The 21,169-nt window shown below is 32.3% G+C and overlaps 3 protein-coding genes and 1 long non-coding RNA gene across 4 annotated transcripts; 3 read left to right on the top strand and 1 right to left on the bottom strand.

Moving 5' to 3' along the window:
* The first annotated feature begins 490 nt into the window (after nt 1-490).
* LOC120071551 (microbial collagenase) lies at nt 491-2,529 on the top strand. The gene is made up of 4 exons (XM_039023880.2): nt 491-873; nt 1,498-1,692; nt 1,780-1,839; nt 2,026-2,529. The coding sequence occupies exons 1-4, from the start codon at nt 607-609 to the stop codon at nt 2,311-2,313; spliced, it is 810 nt and encodes a 269-aa protein (XP_038879808.1). The 5' UTR covers nt 491-606; the 3' UTR covers nt 2,314-2,529.
* A 1,496-nt stretch (nt 2,530-4,025) lies between these two features.
* Nucleotides 4,026-5,659, bottom strand: LOC120071552 (putative glutathione S-transferase). The gene is made up of 2 exons (XM_039023882.2): nt 5,198-5,659; nt 4,026-4,596 (listed from the first exon to the last, which is right to left on the bottom strand). The coding sequence occupies exons 1-2, from the start codon at nt 5,504-5,506 to the stop codon at nt 4,234-4,236; spliced, it is 672 nt and encodes a 223-aa protein (XP_038879810.1). The 5' UTR covers nt 5,507-5,659; the 3' UTR covers nt 4,026-4,233.
* On the top strand, nt 4,314-5,810 carry LOC150037590 (uncharacterized). The gene is made up of 3 exons (XR_016527737.1): nt 4,314-4,455; nt 4,533-4,615; nt 5,153-5,810. It is a non-coding gene; the product is annotated as an uncharacterized LOC150037590 (long non-coding RNA).
* A 9,642-nt stretch (nt 5,811-15,452) lies between these two features.
* Nucleotides 15,453-21,017, top strand: LOC120071942 (cyclin-dependent kinase D-3). Its single transcript, XM_039024379.2, has 8 exons — nt 15,453-15,829; nt 16,328-16,626; nt 16,741-16,849; nt 17,136-17,261; nt 18,501-18,736; nt 18,820-19,143; nt 20,225-20,346; nt 20,733-21,017. Exons 1-7 carry the CDS (start codon nt 15,725-15,727, stop codon nt 20,274-20,276), a joined length of 1,251 nt encoding a protein of 416 aa, XP_038880307.1. The 5' UTR covers nt 15,453-15,724; the 3' UTR covers nt 20,277-20,346; nt 20,733-21,017.
* The last annotated feature ends 152 nt before the right edge of the window (nt 21,018-21,169 follow it).

Raw genomic sequence — 21,169 nt, 5'->3', positions numbered from 1 at the left:
AAATTCCATCGTTGTAGACATCGATAAGTTTCTAATGACCTCCATCACTTGATTATCATCTTCCCTCGCATACACATGTTCTATAGGCAGTCAGAAGCATTAATGATCATATTGGGTGATTTTTAATTTTTGTTTCTGAAATATTTAGGTACCGTGTATTTGTGGTTGAAGAATGTTTAGATAGAGAGTATTTGTGGTATTTGAGTTGTTTTTGAAACAATGTATCTTTACATTCTCGTTTGTATTAATTTTGTTGTTTTAAAATAGTTTTGTCATTTACTAATAAGTATTTTCTATTATATAAATTCCTTTTAATATTTTTAAAATTTTGAAACATTTTTACTATTTATACAAATGAAACTTTAAAATGTGTTATTTATCATGTCACCCAAAACATTATCTAATAAAACTAAAATTAAAGTATAGAGTTAAAGAATAATTTCGTTTTATTTAAATCATTCAAAATTTCCATTTCAAGAAAAATCAAGTCCATTCATATTCATCAAATTTGAGCAATCATGACATACGAGGATTTGATCCGCACCAGATATTTGTATGGATGAAAGGAAGACAAAGAACTTTCCTCTTTAGGCAAAGTGAATAACGATGAGCTCACTCACAGTAGCGGCTTCCTCTTTGAGCTCCTCGCCCTTAACCCAGTTCGCTTCGAGTTCATCCAACAACTTTCTCAATCCCCAAAAACTCTTCCTCAAAATCCCTTCTAATGCCAACGCGCAATTTGCAATTTCATTCAAATCTTCAAATCGGCCTTCAATTTGCAGGTTGCCGAGATTGAAAACATGCGCAGCTTTAGACGAAAAGGACCCAAATGGAGCAACCCCAGTTCTGGTAGAGGAAGAGGGTTCCGACAATGTATGTGATGTTTCTGCTTTTGATATTTATCTAGTCACTGAGATTTCTCGTTAGTATGTTGATTTTCTACTCAGACAATCAATGACGTTAATATGAGTTCTATTGAGGCTCTGTTGGGTTATCGTCGAATTGCACGAGGACGATATCTTTTAGGAGTTCAATTTGGAAAGAAAAGTTCAATTATGTTCTTATTGAGAAGTTGTATTGGAGAATGAAATACGCTCTGTTCTCTAGGCTGTACGCTCAACATTTTCTACATTTTCTATTAGGTGATATAATATTAAATTTATCTTCAGTCATCAGCGAAGCTTTTAGATCAATTGGTGATTTAACATGATATCAAAGACCATGATACCCAAAAAATACAATAAGTGAAATCTACTCCAAGAATAAAGATCCTTAAGAAGTACCATCTTGCAGGGCATGTTGGAGATTCTACATTGAAAAAATGAAGGGACGTCATAATGTTTATAAAATTGATCGACTACTCTTCTTATTGTCAATTGGTTTTGATTTAGAAACCTTGTGTTATCTAATAGTTCTTGTGTAGCTTCACTGTTCAAATATAAGTGAACTTGCCGCTGTACATTATAGATAGTCTATATGACCAATTAACTTCTGTAGATTGTGAATGAGGAAGTGGAAAAGAGTGTCAAAGTGCTAAAAAATGCGGCAAAGACAAGAAAGGTAGCAGCAGAAGAAGTTTTGTCTGCACTTTCTGTACTCGAGAAGGCCAAACTTGACCCTTCAAAGTTCTTTAATACACTTGGTGGAACAAGCTCTCCTGGTAGAACCTGGATGCTTATTTTTACTGCTGAGGTTGGTTTTATTTCCGTTTCTTTTGCCAATTAAGAAGATTTAACCACTCTCGTTTTCTAAATACTGGATTTTAGTACTGAATTGCAGAAAAAATTGAAAAAGGGGCGGTACTTCCCTGTTACAGCCATCCAGAGGTTTGATGCTGCTGTAAGTATATCCGTCTTTCCATCTGGACTTTGCTATATGATCATTACATTTTCACTTTACAAAAATTGTATGAATTTTATAACTTAACAAACCTTAATGTGCACTAGGAACAAAAGCCTAGGAATGCTCTCATTGATCTTCCAGATCCTTTTTCTTGAAACTAATTCATCCTTGCCTGGATTTTAGGGAAAAAGAATAGAGAATGGAGTGTTCCTGGGACCTATTGGAAGCTTAACATTTGAAGGTAGAATTTCATGGAAGACGAGAATACTAGCTTTCATTTTCGAGCGAATTCGAATAAAAATTGGACCTTTAAACCCTTTAGAGATTAGTCTTGGTCAAAAAGAAGAAAGGGAGCCAAGCAACAAGGATCCTTTCTTTATCTGGTTTTATGTTGATGAGGAAATAGCTGTTGCTCGTGGTAGAAGTGGGGGAACTGCATTCTGGTGCCGGTGTCGCCGTGTCAATACTTAGTTATTTTCTCCATCAGACATTTGACCTTCTGCTTTGTACATGTCGAATATGTATGCAAGTATCAAATTATCATGTACCTCGACACTGTCATATTCAAATGTTCGTGTGCTATATTATTAAGAACGTGTACATCCTTTGAACTACCTTCTCTCATCTGAAAGGTTGCAATTGTCATAAATATTTCAAACCGGTCTAAATGAATTTCTCTTCATACTATCCTATTTGCTAACTCTGAACGTATCAATCATTTATTTATTTATTATAGAGCATACTATTTGCAGCAGCAGAAATTTTCATATGATTTTCAGGCTGCTTGTTAGGTAACTGCCACTTCATCCAGATCATTGTTTCTGTTGAGCTCACCTTAGCTTTCTCTTTCTTTCTCTAGAATTTAGTGTTGGAGGCTGGTGCCAATGATCGTCTATAATTTTGGGGGTTCAAGTGTAGCTGAGGTATCCTTTTAAATTTTTCTTTAATTGTTATGGCAAGTTAACAAAATATCTTATAACCGTTGAATGATTTATGTAGACGCCAACAAGCGAACCTAGAAATGCTCAGCTGTCCGTTGAACCAACAAATAATCTGCTCTTCTGAGTTCTGCACCGATTTCATCTCGAGGAATGATGGGTAGTTTAGATGCAGTCAGTTCAGAAGGGAGCAAAGGAGTTTGTGTTTTACTCTTGTTATTCTAATTTCTTTCATCAATCAGTGCTTTTGTATTAATTGATTAAAATGGCAACAAATAAATAAATAAATATAAAGCCAACATGCATCCCCCATCAAGGAGGAAGGAATCAGTCCATCATTTCTTCAGCACCGTTCTTGACTCAACGGATGGTGACTTGAAGTATGAGGGCCCGCCGGGAAGACCGTCAGTTCCTTCACTCCCAACTCTTAGAATAGGTGACAGTTAGACATGAACTGAGACAGGGGAAGTCCATAAGAAGGGCTGAATCCAAAGCATTGACCTGGCCCTGAAAGACTAGTTCTTCCCTCTACGACAAGAAGAGAATTGTCAACAAAAGAAGAAGCAGAAAGCAAAAAAAAAAAAGATGAAGACATATGAATCCACCAATTATGACAAAGTTGACTTGCATCAACCTCTCTTTTTCTCCTCCTCTAGCTTCAAAGCCTTTCATTAGACGCATTGAGCTCTATTCTATTGCATCTACCTTGTGCGATACAGAGCTGGTTACCATTGGTCCGACTAGCCTATCAGACTTTTCGAGCCACTTCATCTATGCCCTCAGAGATGTCTTAATCCAAAAAAGGTTGAAGAGTTGAACATCTTAAACTACCAATTGACCCAAAAGCTTAAGCCGATGAGTGAAGATAGATTTAATTATATCATTTAACACTCCTCTCACTTGGAGGTTTGAAATATGAAGAAAACCGAACAAGTAGAAATCAATATTAACCGGGGAGAAAATAACATTGCAGGGGCTTGAACACTTGATTTTATTGGACCACCTGCTTTGATACCATCTTAAATAATTGATTAACCCAAAAGCTTAAGTTGATTGGTGAAGGTAAATTTAATTATATCATGTAATGGAACAGTCAATGAAATAGATACATATCACTCCAGGGTAAAAAAAAGAGTATTCAAACACAAACACCTATTGATTTGCCCAAACACAAAAGCTTATTCAAACACAAACACCAATTGATTTGATACCATCTTAAATCACTAATTGACCCAAAAGTTTAAGTTGATGGGTGAAAGTAAATTTAATTATATCATTTAACGGAACACTCAATGAAATAGATACATATCACTCCATGGTAATAAAAGAGTATTCAAACGCAAACACCTATGATTTTTTAACCTATGAATTTGTTTCACGTTGACTAGCTGTATTCTTATTGTGAGAATAAACTCATTTGTAATGAAATATGGACATTGGATGAGACATCTTATTACTTTTTTGCAGCTAAGGACCGGACGTAGCTCAGACTCCCCTTGAAGTAGTTGACAAGAATTTCTCTGGGTGGAAGGGATTCTTTGATAACTGGAATGTGGATGAAGTTTTGAGCCCATTCATGAAGGGATGGGACCCTCTCTTTGTCAAACACATTCATTTCTCCCACTTCATCCAGAACATTGAGCCAGTGGCAAATCCAACCTGCAGCTAAATCTAGGTAACCGATTTGCTCCCCACCAAAGAATTTCTTTCCTTGTATTTCTTTATTAATCAGTGCCAAATTTTGTACTGCAGCCTCTACAGCCTTCTCCTTCTCTTCTCCTTCAGCCTGGCAAGCTTCCCAGGCACCCAACAAGCCCTGCGTTCAGAAAAATATGGTGAGTATAATAGCCTGTGATGAGATATGATCTTGTGAAGTTGCAGATTTGAAGTGCAGACAGTTTTGTTGTCGTTATCTGAAACCACCCCATTTAGATTGAAGGTCTAAATTTTGCTTTAGTTTTTGAAAATCAGCTTATAATTACTTAATAAGTTTATTTGTTTTTTTTTTATCTTTTTCTTACTAATGTTTTAAAAAAAACCAAGCTAATTTTTGGAAACTAAAAAGGTAAATTTTTAAATAAATTTTTAAAAACTTATTTTTGTTTTTAGAACTTGAATAAGAATTCAAATGTTTCTTTTATAAGGGTGATAATAGATATTCTCATAGTAAAGAAACTAGGAAGAAACAAGCATATAAATTTCAAAAACAGAAAACTAAAAACAAAATCGTTATTAAACAGGAACCTAAACTATTGTGTTGTATACTCGGATTCATTCATATGACCAACAATTTATGCTGTCAGATTAACAAACTTCAGAACATGCGATCACTGAATTTTTATCCTTAAAACTTCTTTGAATTTAAATTTCAGGACTGGGAAGCAGCAAAGTGTACGGAGCAAAAGAACTCTGGTTACCTTCTCATCTAAAAACTTAGCCCAGAAGCGAGCATTGGCTCTGTCATACGGATCTTCAGGCAATATCGGGTTCTCCTTCCAGGTCTCATCGATGTATTCGATAATGAGAAGCGACTCGGAGATGGCATTGCCATTGTGCAAAAGCACAGGTATTTTCTTGAGCACAGGATTGGACTTGAGAAGCAGCTCACTTTTGTTTCTCAAGTCTTCAGGTATGTACTCATACTCGATTCCTTTAAGCTTCAAGGCCCATTCAACCCTTATGCAGAAGAGGCTTGAAGCTGACCCTATAATCTTTACCTCTGCCATTGTTGGTGATCTTTGATATATCCTTTGGTGCAAATCTCTTGCCTTTTATAGTCTGTTGCTTTTGGATGATATTATTAATTTTTTGTCTAATTTTTACTTTTCTGACGTAGGAAATGGCTTCTTTGACTATGAGCTGGAGTCAAAGGATTACGCTATTGAGTTTTTAAATGAGGTCCCACCTTCTTTGAAAACAGCCATCAAATGAATACTTCCCATTTTCTTCTTCAGAAGGAGCATGCTTATTAGTAAACATTCTCAAGGGCTTGTTTAATAGAAAATTCGAAAATAAGAGATTCAATGAAAACATTTCTGGTTGATAATAGATTTAGAAGCTAGATTTAATTTAGATAATTGTTTAAAATATGTTAGATATTATATTTATATACTATAAAACTAGTTGTAGTTAGTCACTAAATATTAGATCACAATAAATTATTATTAATTTATTATGAACATATTTTATGTTAAAAATTTTGAATAATTATTATTCTATAACACTAATTTATAATACAATGCATGATATATATTTTAATTTTAAAAACATAATTTGGAGATATAAAATGGTATAGTATATTTTTAAATATTTTTATCTTTATTTAATATAATTCTACACTTTAAAATTTAAAATTCAAAATTTAGATATAATGAAAACAAAAACATGTTTTTAGAATTTATAGCATTTGAATTATAGAATCCAAAAACATTTTTTTAGAAACAGAATTTGAGTTATCTATCAAATACATAGTTTGTTGAACTTAGTGAATTTGAAAACATAAAATAGAATTCGATTTTTACCATCTCACAAGTAAATTAGCTATTAAGTAAGGGGTAAAAGATCATGTAGAGAATTGATATTAAATATATGGTATGAATGAAAATTGGAGCTCTTAGATCTGATCTGTTAAGTGTTACCCTTGAAAGATTCAGAGTCAAGCATGGTCCATTTTATAAAGATATGTTTGAAATTTTGATTCTTCATTACAACGTCATTGCTTACATGTTTGTTTGAAAAAGTACTCGGTGACATTTTATTTCTTGCCATAGTTTTAAATTAATCGTTTTTATAGGTTAGATTTATACAAAAATACGTCTTAAATTTTGAGTTAGATTTTAATTATGTTCTTATACTTTTAGAAATATTAAAGATATTAAAAAGTGGTTTAATTATTTTGTTGTAATTTGTTATTTTTATTAAAGTTCGTTATCTAGTTACAACCCCTTATCTCTCTTTACTGTTTACTTTTTTTTCTCTTAATATCAAATTCATTAAGTTTAACTAATTAATTAATATTTTGAAGATAACAAACTTGAATTAATTGATTAACAATTTTAATGTTTTGAAGTATTTATTGCGTAGAGTTTGGAACTGCGGTTCCAACGCAATTTGAATAACTCAAATCGGAGTTCAAACGAAGAAGATATGACCGAAGTAAATTTAACAAAAAAAAAAAAAAAAAACCCGAGTTATGATGTGACAAGTTTTTCTCATCAAAGTGGACCAATTGAAATGTGTCACTTGGAGGAGTGACACATACTCGATTTTTTCATTTTGGATTGATTTTAATAAGAAAATGAATTTAATAAGAAAATGAATTTAAAAAGAAAATGAATTTAATATTATTGTATGTCTGTGTCTAATAGCCAGTTTTGGACACATGGTAGACTTTTATTTATTTATTTATTTTGTTGAGTTTTTAAAAAGAAAATAAATTTAATATTATTTTTTTTTATCTAATGTTTAGTTGTTTCAAAAAGGAAAAAATTTCTGCCATTGATTTTTCTTTTTCATGATCTAAAGGCCCAAATCGAATTTGCTTTTTTCCTCTTCTTTTTAAACTCATCTACTTCTCTAAAATTTATATAATAATTTTCATAATTTTCAATCCTCTACAAAAATACAAAGCTTCCATTGTTGCTCTCTCAAGGCTTCAACTTTATTATTTTCATCGAGATTTATCTATTGCGATGATTGATTTGTTGTGAGCTTAAACTTTGTAAATCCATACTCTTTTAGAGAGTTTCTCGAGTGTGTTCTTTAATTTTTCTAGATAGTTTGTAAGAGTTGCTCTTGATCCTGAAAAAGAGTGGTTGTAATGGTTTGATCCTAATTCATGGAAAGGATTTAGTTTGCTTGAACTCGCAAAAAGAGCGGTGTAGCGGTTTGACTCTAATCCATGGAAATAGTCATGAGATCCTTATTCAAATCCCAAGAGGCGCTCGACAAAGTGAATGTAGGTCGAATCTGTGGTGTTAATTTCTCTATCCTTATAAAGTATCTTATTAATATTTCCAAAAATTATTTGAAAACTTAAGTGTTAGAGCTATGATAACTTTAGAAGATCATTCTATTGATAGACCCCAATTCTTTATTGGAAATAGAAATTACGATGTATGGAAGAATAGAATGAAAATATTTTTGCTTACTATGGATTTCAATGTTTTGTATTTTTGTGAGCATGTTTTAGCTAAATTGGAATTGAGTAATGAATTACTTATATTTGATGCAAGCCATAAATATATATATTGTATATTAGATAGACAAATATGTGATAAAATCTTAAATTTTGAATATTTATATGATATTTAGAATTTTCTTGACAATATGTATAGTTTAGAAAATTCTCCTGATAGTACTAACGATTTTTTGGATGTGAAGGAGAATTGTAATTCTCAAAATCAATACGAGATTTAGGACATCAATCCTAACACAACATGACTCGATTATTGTTGCTGAGGGGTCACAAATTATTCATCAGTCAGTTAATAATCAAGCTTCAATTGCTTGTGTTACTCAAGCCAGTTGAAATCACTACACGAAGATCCACAAGAGTAAAGAAACCTTCATCATATTTACAAGAATATCATTGCAATTTACTCTTTAGTCCTGTGAATCATAGTTCAAGCTTTTGTGAATATTCCACCTGATACCCAATGGCCAAATATCTCTCCTATGAATCATTATCTCCTTCACACAGAAATTTTGTCCTTTAAATTTTTCTCAACGAGAACTTACGTTTTATCATGAAGTTGTTCCGTTTGAACATTGGCGTCTATCTATGCAAGATGAGTCAAATGCTACGAAATTAAATAAAACATAGAACATAGTTCCTTTGCCAGTTGGGAACAACTCTATTAGTTATCGATGGATCTACAAAATTAAACACAGAGCCGATGGATCAATCGAACGTTACAAGGCAAGGCTCGTTGCAAAAGGATATATACAACAAGAGGGGTTAGACTATTTTGAGACTTTCTCACCAGTAGCTAAGATGGTGACTGTCAAAACTCTTTTTACCATAATAGTTTCTAAACAACAGCCTCTAGTACAATTAGATGTCAACAATGCGTTTCTTCAAGGTGAATTACTTAAGGAAGTCTACATAGACTTACCATTGGAGTATAAACCTCATGCTTCAGTTCGGGGGGAAATGGTGTGTAAACTCCATAAATCATTCTATAGGCTTAAACAAGCATCAAGACAGTGGTTTGCCAAGTTTTCAATGTTTCTTATTTTTTTGGGGTTTTCAACCGTCAAAGGTCGATTATTCTCTTTTCATAAAAGGGAAAGATGAAACTTTCTTGGCACTTCTAGTCTATGTAGATGACATTATCATCATCAGAGCAAAAATTTTCTATATTCAACATCTTATAATAGTGTTAAATGAACAATTTCGTCTTAAGGATTTGATTCTTTGAAAATTTTCCTTGCATTGGAGTTAGCAAGATCATCATCTGGTATTTTTTTTATCCCAAAGGCATTATGCTTTACAGCTGGTTGAGGATGTTGGGTTATTTGGAGCCAAACCAACTGTTGTTCCTATGGATCCTTTACTAAAATTGTCTTCCTTAAACAACGACGCTTTTTATGATGTTTCAGTTTAAGAAGATTGAATGGCATACTGTTGTATCTGACAAATTCATGATCGGACGTTATATTTGCAGTATATAAATTGAGCCAATTTATGTCTAAACCAACCAAGATACATTTAAATGTAGCCAACCATATGCTTCGCTACATAAAAGGGTCCCCTGTTAAAGGATTTTCTTTTTCCAAGAGTTCAAGATTATTCAATACGAGCATTTGCATATGCAAATTGGGGTTCATGTCTTGACGCTCGAAGATCGGGCATGGGCTTTTGTGTTTTCCTTGGGAACTCGTTGATTTCGTGGAAATCAAAGAAACAAAAAACAGTTTCATGGTCATTCGCAGAGGCCACATGTCGCACATCGGCTGTAGCTTCTTGTGAGATTATTTGGCTTCAAAGTCTACTTGTTGAATTGCAAGTCAAGTTTCCAACTCCAAATCTTCTTTTTTGTGACAATCGTGCTGCCATATATATCGTGTCGAATCCTATATTTCACAAAAGAACCAAACATATAGAACTTGATTGCCATTTCATTCGGGATCAAGTTATTGATGGTTCAATCAAGTTACTGATAATTCAATCTTCTACTCCATTAGTAGATGTTTTCACTAAGTCACTTTTTGTTGCATCTTTATTTCCTCTTCTTAGCAAGATAGGTGTTTGAGACATCTATTCCCAAACTTGAGGGAGAGTATTAAAGATATTAAAAAGTGGTTTACTTATTCTGCTATAATTTGTTATTTTTATTAAAGGTTGTTATCTAGTTATAACTCTTTTCTTTTTTTACTCATAATACCATTGGTTCATTCATTAATAAGATAACAGAGTCATTTATATCAAATTTATCTTGTAATAAGAAGTTTTGATTTTACTCTCTTCGAAGAGTACTTTTGAACTTTTTGAAAAAAAAAAATTGATATACCTTTTTAGGTGAAATAAAGAGTGAAACTGAGTGACAATTGATGTGTAATAATTTATAAGAATTATGCAATATTATCTATAACTATATAGAAGATTAATTTTATTGTTAAAATCATTTTCATAATGTTGTAAATGATGTCATATAAGCCTTTTAATTTTCACATTAGTTATCGTGTCATTCTTCATCTTAAATTTTAAAAAAATAGTCAAAGGTGGTTGTCGAAATATGATCGTCAAAAGTGGTCATCGGAGTGAGATGTTAGTAGTTGCTGACGATGGTTGTTGTTGAAGTTAGCATTAGAGGTAGTCATTAGAGCTTGTTGATGGCGATAATTATCACAAGAGTTAGTTATCGATGATGAACAGTGGATAGAGTCATTGGAAACATTGGAGGGAGAGAGAAAGAACGAGAGAAAGATGAAGTTCGTCGATAAATGTGCAAACTTCAATGGTGAATACAGATGAAATGGTGAAGTTGAGTTATTTAGCACCGACTTGTGAAGTTGGTAGGTCGAAAACTAATTTGAGTTAAGAACCGAACTCAACTCAACTTCACAAGCAATGATGATAGATTCCATTGCACACTTAAAGTCCATTATCCTTACATGCATCTTGCCCTAGATTTAATAGAATAATATTAGATGTGGTATATGACATCGTCATCTTCTCAATGATTGGGGTAATTAGGTAGTCGTCTTGTGGATCCAAATTCTCTTAGTGGGCCTTGTCCATTCCAACTAATCATCCCAATCAATCTCCTTCACAATACCAAACTCTCTTCCCAAGACCTTAGCCTTGTTGGAAATGACTTGTTACTAGGATGACACTTTTGTAACTATTTTAATGTTATAGATATGAAAAAAACGTTTTGATGGTTAGAAATCTTATAACCATTTGGTGGTTATAGATTTAATCTAAATTTTTTTTTTTGAACTTTTCTATAAATAAAGGATATAAAATTGGTTTGAGCACGTATATAGATTTCTTCTTCTCTCTATTTTCCATCTCTTTGATTTTGTCTAAACAAAGGTTTTTCTTTGTTTCCAACTTTTTTTAGCTCGTCTGTCAAGAGTATTTTCATGCTTTGCTATTTATTTAAATGAAAAGTTAAAATCAGTTATTGATAAGAGAAATAACAAATTTTAACTTTTACTTCGAAAAAAAATAACAAACATCCTTTTGTAAAAATGGTAAAACAAATTCAAATAATAATAAATTCAAATTGGCAAAAGTCCAAAGTATCCCAAGCATGTAAACGAGATGTTACAAACCCTCATCAAGAATTTTTTTAAAATTATAATTTAATTAAAACCAACCAAAATTACCATATACCTCTTTAATAGGCTAAAAAACACGAAACCCAGTTTCATCTTCCCAAAAAGTAAAAATTCTTTTATGCATCAATCACTTTTAACCTTAGACAGCATGAGCAACAATTCTACATGATGACAACAAACACAGCCAGTGACGATGACGTTCTAAAAATCATCGGCAGATGTTGACTTGGCAGTCAACCTGCGACAGTGGGTTACAACGAGCGACATCAAAGAAATTCGAGAGAGAGAGTGAGAGAGATGGCGTGCAACTTACCAGATGGTAGACAGTCATCAATGAGTAGCCGTTGACGACAACGGGTTATATGTTGGAGTTTATGGATTCATAAACTAAAATTTGACTTTGACCTAGTCAAAGAGTCCAAGTTTTCTTCTTCTCCTTTTTGAATTCAAATCTTTCAATAAATTTCTCAAACCAAATCAAACAAATATTATCTTCTCCAAATTAATTAAATATTGGCACCAAACTCCAAAACTAAAGGGAAAAAGAGTTCTACAATATAAGATAGTTATTTTTTCTCAAAAATGACATGTAACCCAACTTATTTCAAAATATTTATCAATCCCAAAATTTAAACTTTAATTTATGGAAACTAATCACATTCGAAAATGTAGGGCATTATATTTGTATGGAAAGAGAGAGAGTGCATTCACTTGAAGATCCAAATGAAAATATGGAGTCTAAATTGTGAACTTCAAATATCCAAATAAAAATATGGAGTCCAAATTGTGAACTTGAAAATTAACTACATTGGAATTGAAAAAACTGAGGGATATGTATATAAAAATGAGAAGATAAATATAAAAAGTCAAATTTAAGAAAAGTAATATAATATAAGATTTGAAAATTCAAATCAATGTTTGAAAATCGAAAATTCTTTAAATACAAATTTGAAAATTTTTCAAATTAAGAATTGAGATTTATGCCAACATATCCGCATGGAAAGAAGAAATTAATTCATATCAAATATCTTAATGAAAATCGATAGAGCCTTAGTTGTGAACTTGATGAATTAATTATGGGGAATTTAGCGGAGTTGTTGGATTAATTATGGTGCAATTAAAAGAATTGTTAAGGCATTTATAGTGAAATTAAATACATTTTTTGTTCTCCACATGGTTAAAAGAGAAGTACTATATTCCTAAGTTTGAAAAAGCTTAGATTGAATCAAATCCACAAAATAATTGAAAAATGTATTTGCAGAGACAAAAATTTCAATAACTTGAAGTCATGATAATCATTTTTTTCATTCCTTAATCATTGAATAGCCATAGTAAAGGGAGAGATTAATAACAAAAGAGTTAATGGACACTAATTGAGAGTTGACTAGGTCTTTTATAATCCTTTATAGTCTAATTTGATGAAATATGAGGTTCATCTTGTTGATAAAATCAATTAATTATGAACTGAACAGTTTAAAACGAAATTATAATAAATATAATAATGAAGCCAAATTTAGAGAAAAATTCGCAAGAAACGAAATAGATTTATTCTTATTCAGGTTTAAAATGAAAATTCTATAAAAGACAATGATAAAAATAATTTATAAATCGTTTAAATAAAATTATAATAAAGATATTGATAAAAGCAATCTTAAAATCGTATGACACAGTTAATATTAATAAAAAAGAAAAAATATATGAAATATAATATGAGATTTCAAAATTCAAACCAAAACTTGAAGATATAATTTTTTTTAAATATGAAATTGGAAAATTTTCAAATTAAAAATCGAAATTAATACTCAAATATTTGCATGGAAAGAGGAAATCCATCCACGCTAAATATCTCTCAAAACAAATCGAAACATGCAAAATTATTTATTTGATGAATTTGTTACAATATGATTAATGAAACTGTTGGATTAATTACCATACAATTAAAGGAACTGATAAAGGCATTTTTTGATTAAGTAAATATAGATGTACGTGCATTGGATCTATTTGTATTTTTAAGAATGTATGTGTAATTAGTGTTATATGATTGAATTTAGGGCTGACAAGAAAAATAGCAAAATTTAAAATTTCATTTAAAAAAATGGCAAAAAGTTTTAATTGTTAAAATAGCAAAACGAATTTAAATAATAGAAAATACAAATTGATAAATGACCAAACTACTCAAAAACTAACAAATTGAATACAAATAAACAATGCTTCAAAAACAACTCTAAAACTGTAAATACACTTTATCTGAACTTTTAAAAGCAAAAAAATTACAATCTCAATCAAAAACTAAAAAACAAATAGCATGGTGTTCGAAAATCTAAAAACTTGCCAATATGATCCGAGAAACAATTGACCACGATGATAGTGAGAGAAGAAATAATGGAATTTTCTAAAGGTGCTAACAAATAGGAAATAGGAAAGAGAGAAAGAAAAGGGTGAGATAAGATGAAGGAAAAGTAGAATTAGGATATATAGAGAGAGGATTAGGTTTTTTTTTTTTTAATAAAAAAAATGAAACAATATAAAACAAATCTTATCCAAATAATAAATAGGTATATAAATATGTTTTATATAGCAATGATATATTGTTGTATCATTAGATTACATTTTAAAAACTATAAACTATATAAATAGTAATAATATATATATAAAAAATAATATAATAACAAAATGTATAAACAAATAATAAAAAAGATAAAATCAAGAAGAATCTCAAATTCAAATCTGGAAATACTTAAAATGAAAATGAAAGTAAAAAGCGCATAACATTCATGTTACAAATACACTGTAAATGTATATTAGTTAATTTTTAGAGCTCATCGAGGACAAATTGGAAATACGTTTAATTTTATATTACATTTTGAAGCTATAACAACATATTTAAACTAATGAATTTTTTAGATAAAACTAAATCTAGTAACAAAAAGTTAAACCAATTTGCAATATTCCCAAGTACATTAGAAAATAGTCAACTACCACACATAAATCATAACTCCATTTCTCCGACATTCCTCAAATGGGGAAGTTTTGATTTATTGTAGTGTCTAACTTTGATTTTCTTTGATGAACAAGATTTCATCTTCCTTGGCAAAAAAACAAATAAAGTTGATTATAATCATGAAACAAAAGAACAAATGAAGAGGAAAATTGATAGATCGATGGAAAGAGGAAAATAGAACTAATCCATTGTAAAGCCATAGCAAAAACAATAGCTTGAAATTTATATATATATATATATATATATAAACCACAACAAAATCTAAATTGATAAACAAGTAACAAAAGTGATGACTATTTTTTTACGATAGTGATGGATATTCTTTTTCCAAATAATATAAAAATCTAATAATATAAAACAATTTAAACCTTCAAGGATATGAGAAATATCCAGCTAATATATTAAGAGCATGTATAAATTTGTGAAAAAAAATATTAAAAGATTAAAAATTTGATTAGATAAAATGAAATTTGATAATATATGGAAATTTAAAATATAAATTTGGTAGAAAAATCTAAATATTTAACTAAAGTGAGATTAATTCGAATGGTGGTTAAACAAAATCTAAATTAATAATAAAATATGCAAATTAGTTGTTCTTGAGGAAGGTAATTGTTCTTTTTGATAAAAATCAATACTTACCTTTATACCTTATTTATGATTTACACTTATCATGTAATTGTAGTTTCATTAACAACAACTACGAATCAAAACGAAACCCTAAATTTTATCATAACTTGACCTTATTTATTGGTTGATTTTATTGAAACGAAATCCTAAATTTTGTTATATGCTTCCATTACCCTTCAATTTACCTAATAATAATGATTTGGGCCGTGTGCATTGGCCCAACTTTATTCAAATCAAATGAGCATTACTATGAATCGACTTAACCATTGGCGAGGAAAGAGAGAAATCCTTGAACCAGCCGAAAGTGGCTGCTTTTCCACGCTCTCGTCTCTCTCTATCTTCAACGGCTTTCTTTATGCTACGAACTGAACTGCACACTCACCATGCCCAAACCCTAATTTCCTTCGACATCCTTCGAGAATGGTGCCCTTGAGAATTCTTTTCTCTGAACCTATATCTCTGGCATGAGAAGGATACCGGAGGAGGTAAGAAGACGTTTTGAAGTAGTAATTTGGATGCAGCAATGGCTGAGCTCGATCCATCGAAGAAAGTGGCCGATAGGTATTTAAAGCGTGAGGTTCTCGGGGAGGGTACCTATGGTGTTGTATATAAAGCCATTGATACTCAGGTAGGTCTTTGCCCATCCTTTTTAACACGATTCTGCATCAAGGTGATATGCTTTCTTTGCGTGAAAAGCTTAACGCCTTCGATGACTTTGGAAGAAATATATGGGAATAGAGAAGAGAGGGGTAATTTGAAAAGTTGTAGCTGAAATTAGCTGTAATTGATTTGACGATAATTTCGAGATTGCTACGGCAGCTAGGATGGAGGAACATGGCGATGGCTTCCGGAGCTATTTAGAGTATTTTTTCGAGTTTGGTCACTTTGGTTATGTTTCAATGTGGAGTGTCCGGTTCTTTTGTGTAAAATCAGATTTGTTTACCTGAACTGTATCTCACGGTAGCTGAATAGTTGTCTGGGCTTAAGGCGTTAGTTCTTTTGTTTACTTGAAATTCTGATTGTTAGCTGCTTGAAAAATTGAAACTTAAACTATATACTCAGTTTCATTAAATCATCGAAGTAGGATTTTCAACCTGATTTACCGACTTCCTTTGTTACTTTCTAGACAGGTCAGACGGTTGCAATCAAGAAAATTAGGCTTGGGAAACAAAAAGAGGGAGTAAATTTTACAGCTCTTCGAGAAATAAAGCTGCTTAAAGAGCTCAAAGATTCAAATATAATTGAGTTAATTGATGCCTTCCCTCACAAAGGGAATTTGCATCTTGTATTTGAATTTATGGAGACAGACCTTGAAGCTGTCATACGTGATCGAAACATATTTCTTTCCCCAGCTGACATAAAATCATACCTTCAGATGACGTTGAAAGGCCTTGCATATTGCCACAAGAAATGGGTTTTACATAGGTATCCAAAATTTTTATAATGCTATTTTTTTGGCTGTTTAGCTGTTCAAATTATTTAGCATCTGGATACCTGCGACTTACTTTCTTGTTATAATATGCCTGCTGGCACTTTCAGGGATATGAAGCCAAATAATTTGTTGATAGGATCAAATGGTCAACTGAAACTTGCAGATTTTGGTTTAGCTCGGATATTTGGGAGTCCGGATCGTAGATTTACTCACCAGGTATACTTCTCCATCTTTTGTATTATTGATATATGCAGGTGAAGATTTCTTGCTTTGAAATCCCTCGACTCGAATTTGTTATGCGTAGTAGCTGTTGCTTTTAAAGCTGGTCATATTAAATGGTCTGGTTATGTATTGACTATTATAGATGGAATTGTTTTTTCAATATAAAATAGTACAGGCCCAGAACCCATCCTCATTTTATTGTGGCCAGATATTTCATCAACGTCCCTGAATTTCCATTCATCTCAATCATAACACATATGTCTGCAATATTTCAAAATAGGTGTTTGCTCGATGGTACAGAGCACCTGAGTTATTGTTTGGCACTAAGCAATACGGTTCTGCAGTAGATGTTTGGGCAGCAGCTTGTATTTTTGCTGAACTACTACTTCGTCGTCCTTTTCTTCAGGTATGTCTATATTTGTAAATATAAACGGTCCTTTACATGATGAGGGCCGATATGGTGATGTCTTTCCCATGAGAATCATATTTTCTCCTCCATTTTTATGCTTGTGATATGTAGACTTCACCATGTAAATAACTGAAGCATGAACTTAGTCTCATGTATTAATTAGTCTTTCTATTTGTAGTGATTCCATATTGACATTCAAAATTGAGATGTATGATACAAAATATGAGAATTTTATGTTGTGCTCGTTCTTAAAAAGTGGAGAGTGGGAGTAAATGGTTTTTCCCCATATGCATGTGCAGCAGCCTTGGTCACACAAGCACGGTTGCCTAGGCAATCATGCTCCCACGGAAAAAAAAATTGTTGCATTTGTTCTTTTCACTCATTTTATTTTTTTCTCTACCAGAAAACTCATTGGCTTCAATGCGAGCCCTCTCTTAATAACAACCAACCAACCAATGTATATTTTGAGCTACCAAATTAAGCATGGTACATCCACATGGTTGTGTATTTACAAATCAAACTTAGAATTACTGCATACAATCAATTATGAAGCTTCCATCTATTTTGGATACTAAATTGTCGAGTATGAGTCATATCCTATGCCATGATAAGAATGTTTCTATAAACACGGTGAGTCTTGCATTGCCTACAGTGCATTAGACTTTCCAAATATGTTTTAGCATGAGAACTGATTCTGCTAATACCAATGAGGGAATATTTAGCTCACAAATTTAACAACCCTTAGTTTATTAAGCTTATAGTTGAGCAGCCTATGTTTAGGTAATCTTTGTTTAGTTTCTTGGAAGAATGGGCTGTAGAATCCTGAGTTTGTGTAGATGGTGTTGTTAAGATGTGGTGTAAAGGTAAGTTTCATAGCTTGTAAGTTTAACTAAGCCGTATTTTCTTGACTTCAAGTTACCTCCATATTCGTTTGCCAATTTTTTGATAACTATACTCTTCCAAGAGCCCTAATGCTTAGTCACTGACAATTATATGCCATTACCGTATTTTCTCAACTTCAAGTTACCTCCAGATGTTATTCGTTTGCCAATTTTTTGATAACTATACTCTTCCGAGAGCCCTAATGCTTAGTCACTGACAATTATATTCCATTATATTTTGAACCTGTACTTGCATATTGTTCTTGGATTATATTATGTAAAATAGATTTATGTTCAAATTTTGATTTCTTGTATTTCTTTTGATTGTATCTTAAATTATTTCTGTCATTGACAGGGTTCAAGTGACATTGATCAATTAGGGAAGATTTTTGCAGCATTTGGGACTCCTACGCCTTCACAATGGCCTGATATGTTATACCTACCTGATTACGTTGAGTTCCAATATGTCCCTGCACCTCCTCTACGATCATTGTTTCCTATGGCTAGTGATGACACACTGGATCTCCTATCAAAGATGTTTGCATATGATCCAAAATCTAGAATTACCATTCAACAAGCATTGGAGCATAGGTTTCTTTTTTAATATATGAAAATATAATTTAGAAACCTATAACTGTTTTGGATACATTTCTTACAGTTTTTCCTTTTTTTAGGTACTTCTCATCTGCACCACTTCCTACAGATCCTAGTAAGCTTCCAAGGCCTACTTCAAAGCGTGAACCTACGAACTCTCGAGTTTTGGACTTAAATTCAAATGAGGGTCCTACTGTCCTCTCACCTCCCAGAAAGTCGAGAAGAGTAATGCCAGAGCGTGAGGCTTTTGAAGGAAATGCATATAGAGCTGATAGGCTTGATGACCATGTTAATGAGGTGCGAGAGGTAGCTGCTGGAAATACAAGCAAGAATGAGGCAGTGCCTATGTCATTGGATTTTTCTATTTTTGGTGGAAAACCTCCAAATAGACCTACAATTAACAGGTAAATTTTTCTCATTCTGCAACAATAATTTTATTGTGTAAATTGCTAAGCCGATTGTCTGCCTTACTTGAAAATGGGTTTGAAGCCATGGTATATAGGTCTGGACCTTCTTGAATGTAATCTCATAGTGCAGGTCTGAATTAATTGAACTTTGACATGCCATGGGATAGTAACCTTTCTTTATTTTTATTTTTATTTTATTTTTTAAATAAATATTTTTTATGAAGCTGTGAAAATTATAATCACATTGGCAAAAGGTAGACAACTTAAGGACAAGGGGCAGAGAGAACCCTCCCTAAGAAAAACTACCGTAAAAAAGCCTTCCAATTTCTAATTATAAAGGCAAGGCTATAGCCTATAAGAACACCCAAAATCATGGGATAGTAATCTTACAGGTCCCCATTATCAGAGATACAAACCGCCGTGTCACGACATTATCAGAGATACAAACTGGATACTTTTTTTTTTGGGGGGGATAATAAACAATTTCGTTAGTTGAATGAAATTTTTGAATGAGGGATGTTTTAAGATAGTTGGACCAAGTTTTATTTGTGTTTTGATTGTAAGTACCTTATTGTGCAGTATGTAGTGTATTTCTTTGATAACTAACTGCAATATCAACATGTTCCTTAATACTGGTCGTGTCCCTTGAGCTGTTTGCTTTAAGTTTTTCTCATGGGAAAGCATATAGTAGTGGTTCTTGAATGTGCATGGTTGGTCCATCTGGATGGTGCTTCAGCATGGGCATAAAACCCCTCTTTGGGTAACTTGTACACCTCCTAAGTCCCAGCTTGGGATGGGGGAGGTGTTGTGAAATCACAACCCGTGGGCATAATATAAAGACCACATAATCACTAATTTAATAACTAATGTATTTAAGGATTGATTAATTATTTTTTAATTAATAAATGGTGACAAATTAGTTCACGAATCAAAGCCTACCGAGAGGAAAGATGCAGACTATTTTTATATATACATCTTTTAATAAGAAACTAAACATATCATATATCATTTAAGTATGCACGTGGTCTTCATAACACCTAGAATTCTGAATAGTTTTTGTATTTGCCCCCTCTGGCAGTGCTGACAGATCACATCTTAAAAGGAAATTAGATCTTGAATTCCAGCAATAAGGAGATTCTGTATCAGTGTACTGCAATATGAATTCGGCCTTTCAATTGAATGCTAGCCTGCATTTATGAGGTACAATATCTTTCGAGTTTGTTTGAACCTGAACTATTCTGTTTTTTACTTTTCATGTAACCTCTCTTTTTGGAAAGAAAGATCTCTCATCCTGTAATTTCTATGATCGATGAGTTTTAGCCCCCTTTCCTTTCCTCTTCCCTGCTAGTTAGTATTTTAAACGGTGAGTGTTCTTCTCAATTGAGTGCTTGGAGAGATGGATCCAAATTTCCGTATGTTTAAGCGGCTTTGTAAACTCTGTTAATAATGCACCCCTTGTAATATTTAGATCAGTTCAAGATTTCTGGTGTCCGTTATTCAATATTCAGTATTCACTCTTTAGTTGGCTTAGTTAAAAGAAATCTTGCTGTATATCCTCACATGATTGCTATTTGGTTGTTTTCTAGGGCAAATTGTGGAATTACTTCCCAAGGTAAAGACTGCCGGATCGTTTATCTTTTACCTTATCCCCTTGAGCGACTGCTAAATTATACCGGTGTTTCATTATGTAATTTTTCACATATAGCTAATTGAAGTTGATTCATTTGATCTCTTATCAAAATATTTGATGCCTCTGCCTTGGACCATTTCTGCTACAACTCGGTTTTGGGAAGTGTAACACTTTGACAGCTTCGAAGCAGTATTCAGTACACAGTAACAAAATGAAATAAAATTATTATACATTGTGCAAAGATTCACTGATTTTTCTTCTATCATGTGTGTGTTGTGTGGTGATTACTATTTGGTTAGTTAAGGCAACTGGAGAAAGAACTTCCACAGAAGCTTAGACTGCCAAAATTTGCACATGATGAAATAATTTCAAATGTTTTAGAGGCTTTTATAA

This window comes from Benincasa hispida, chromosome 2 (assembly GCF_027475165.1).
Source record: "Benincasa hispida cultivar pf3 chromosome 2, pf3_genome.v1.1, whole genome shotgun sequence".
Taxonomy (NCBI): Eukaryota; Viridiplantae; Streptophyta; class Magnoliopsida; order Cucurbitales; family Cucurbitaceae; genus Benincasa; species Benincasa hispida.
This window is presented reverse-complemented; position numbering and strand designations above follow the sequence as displayed.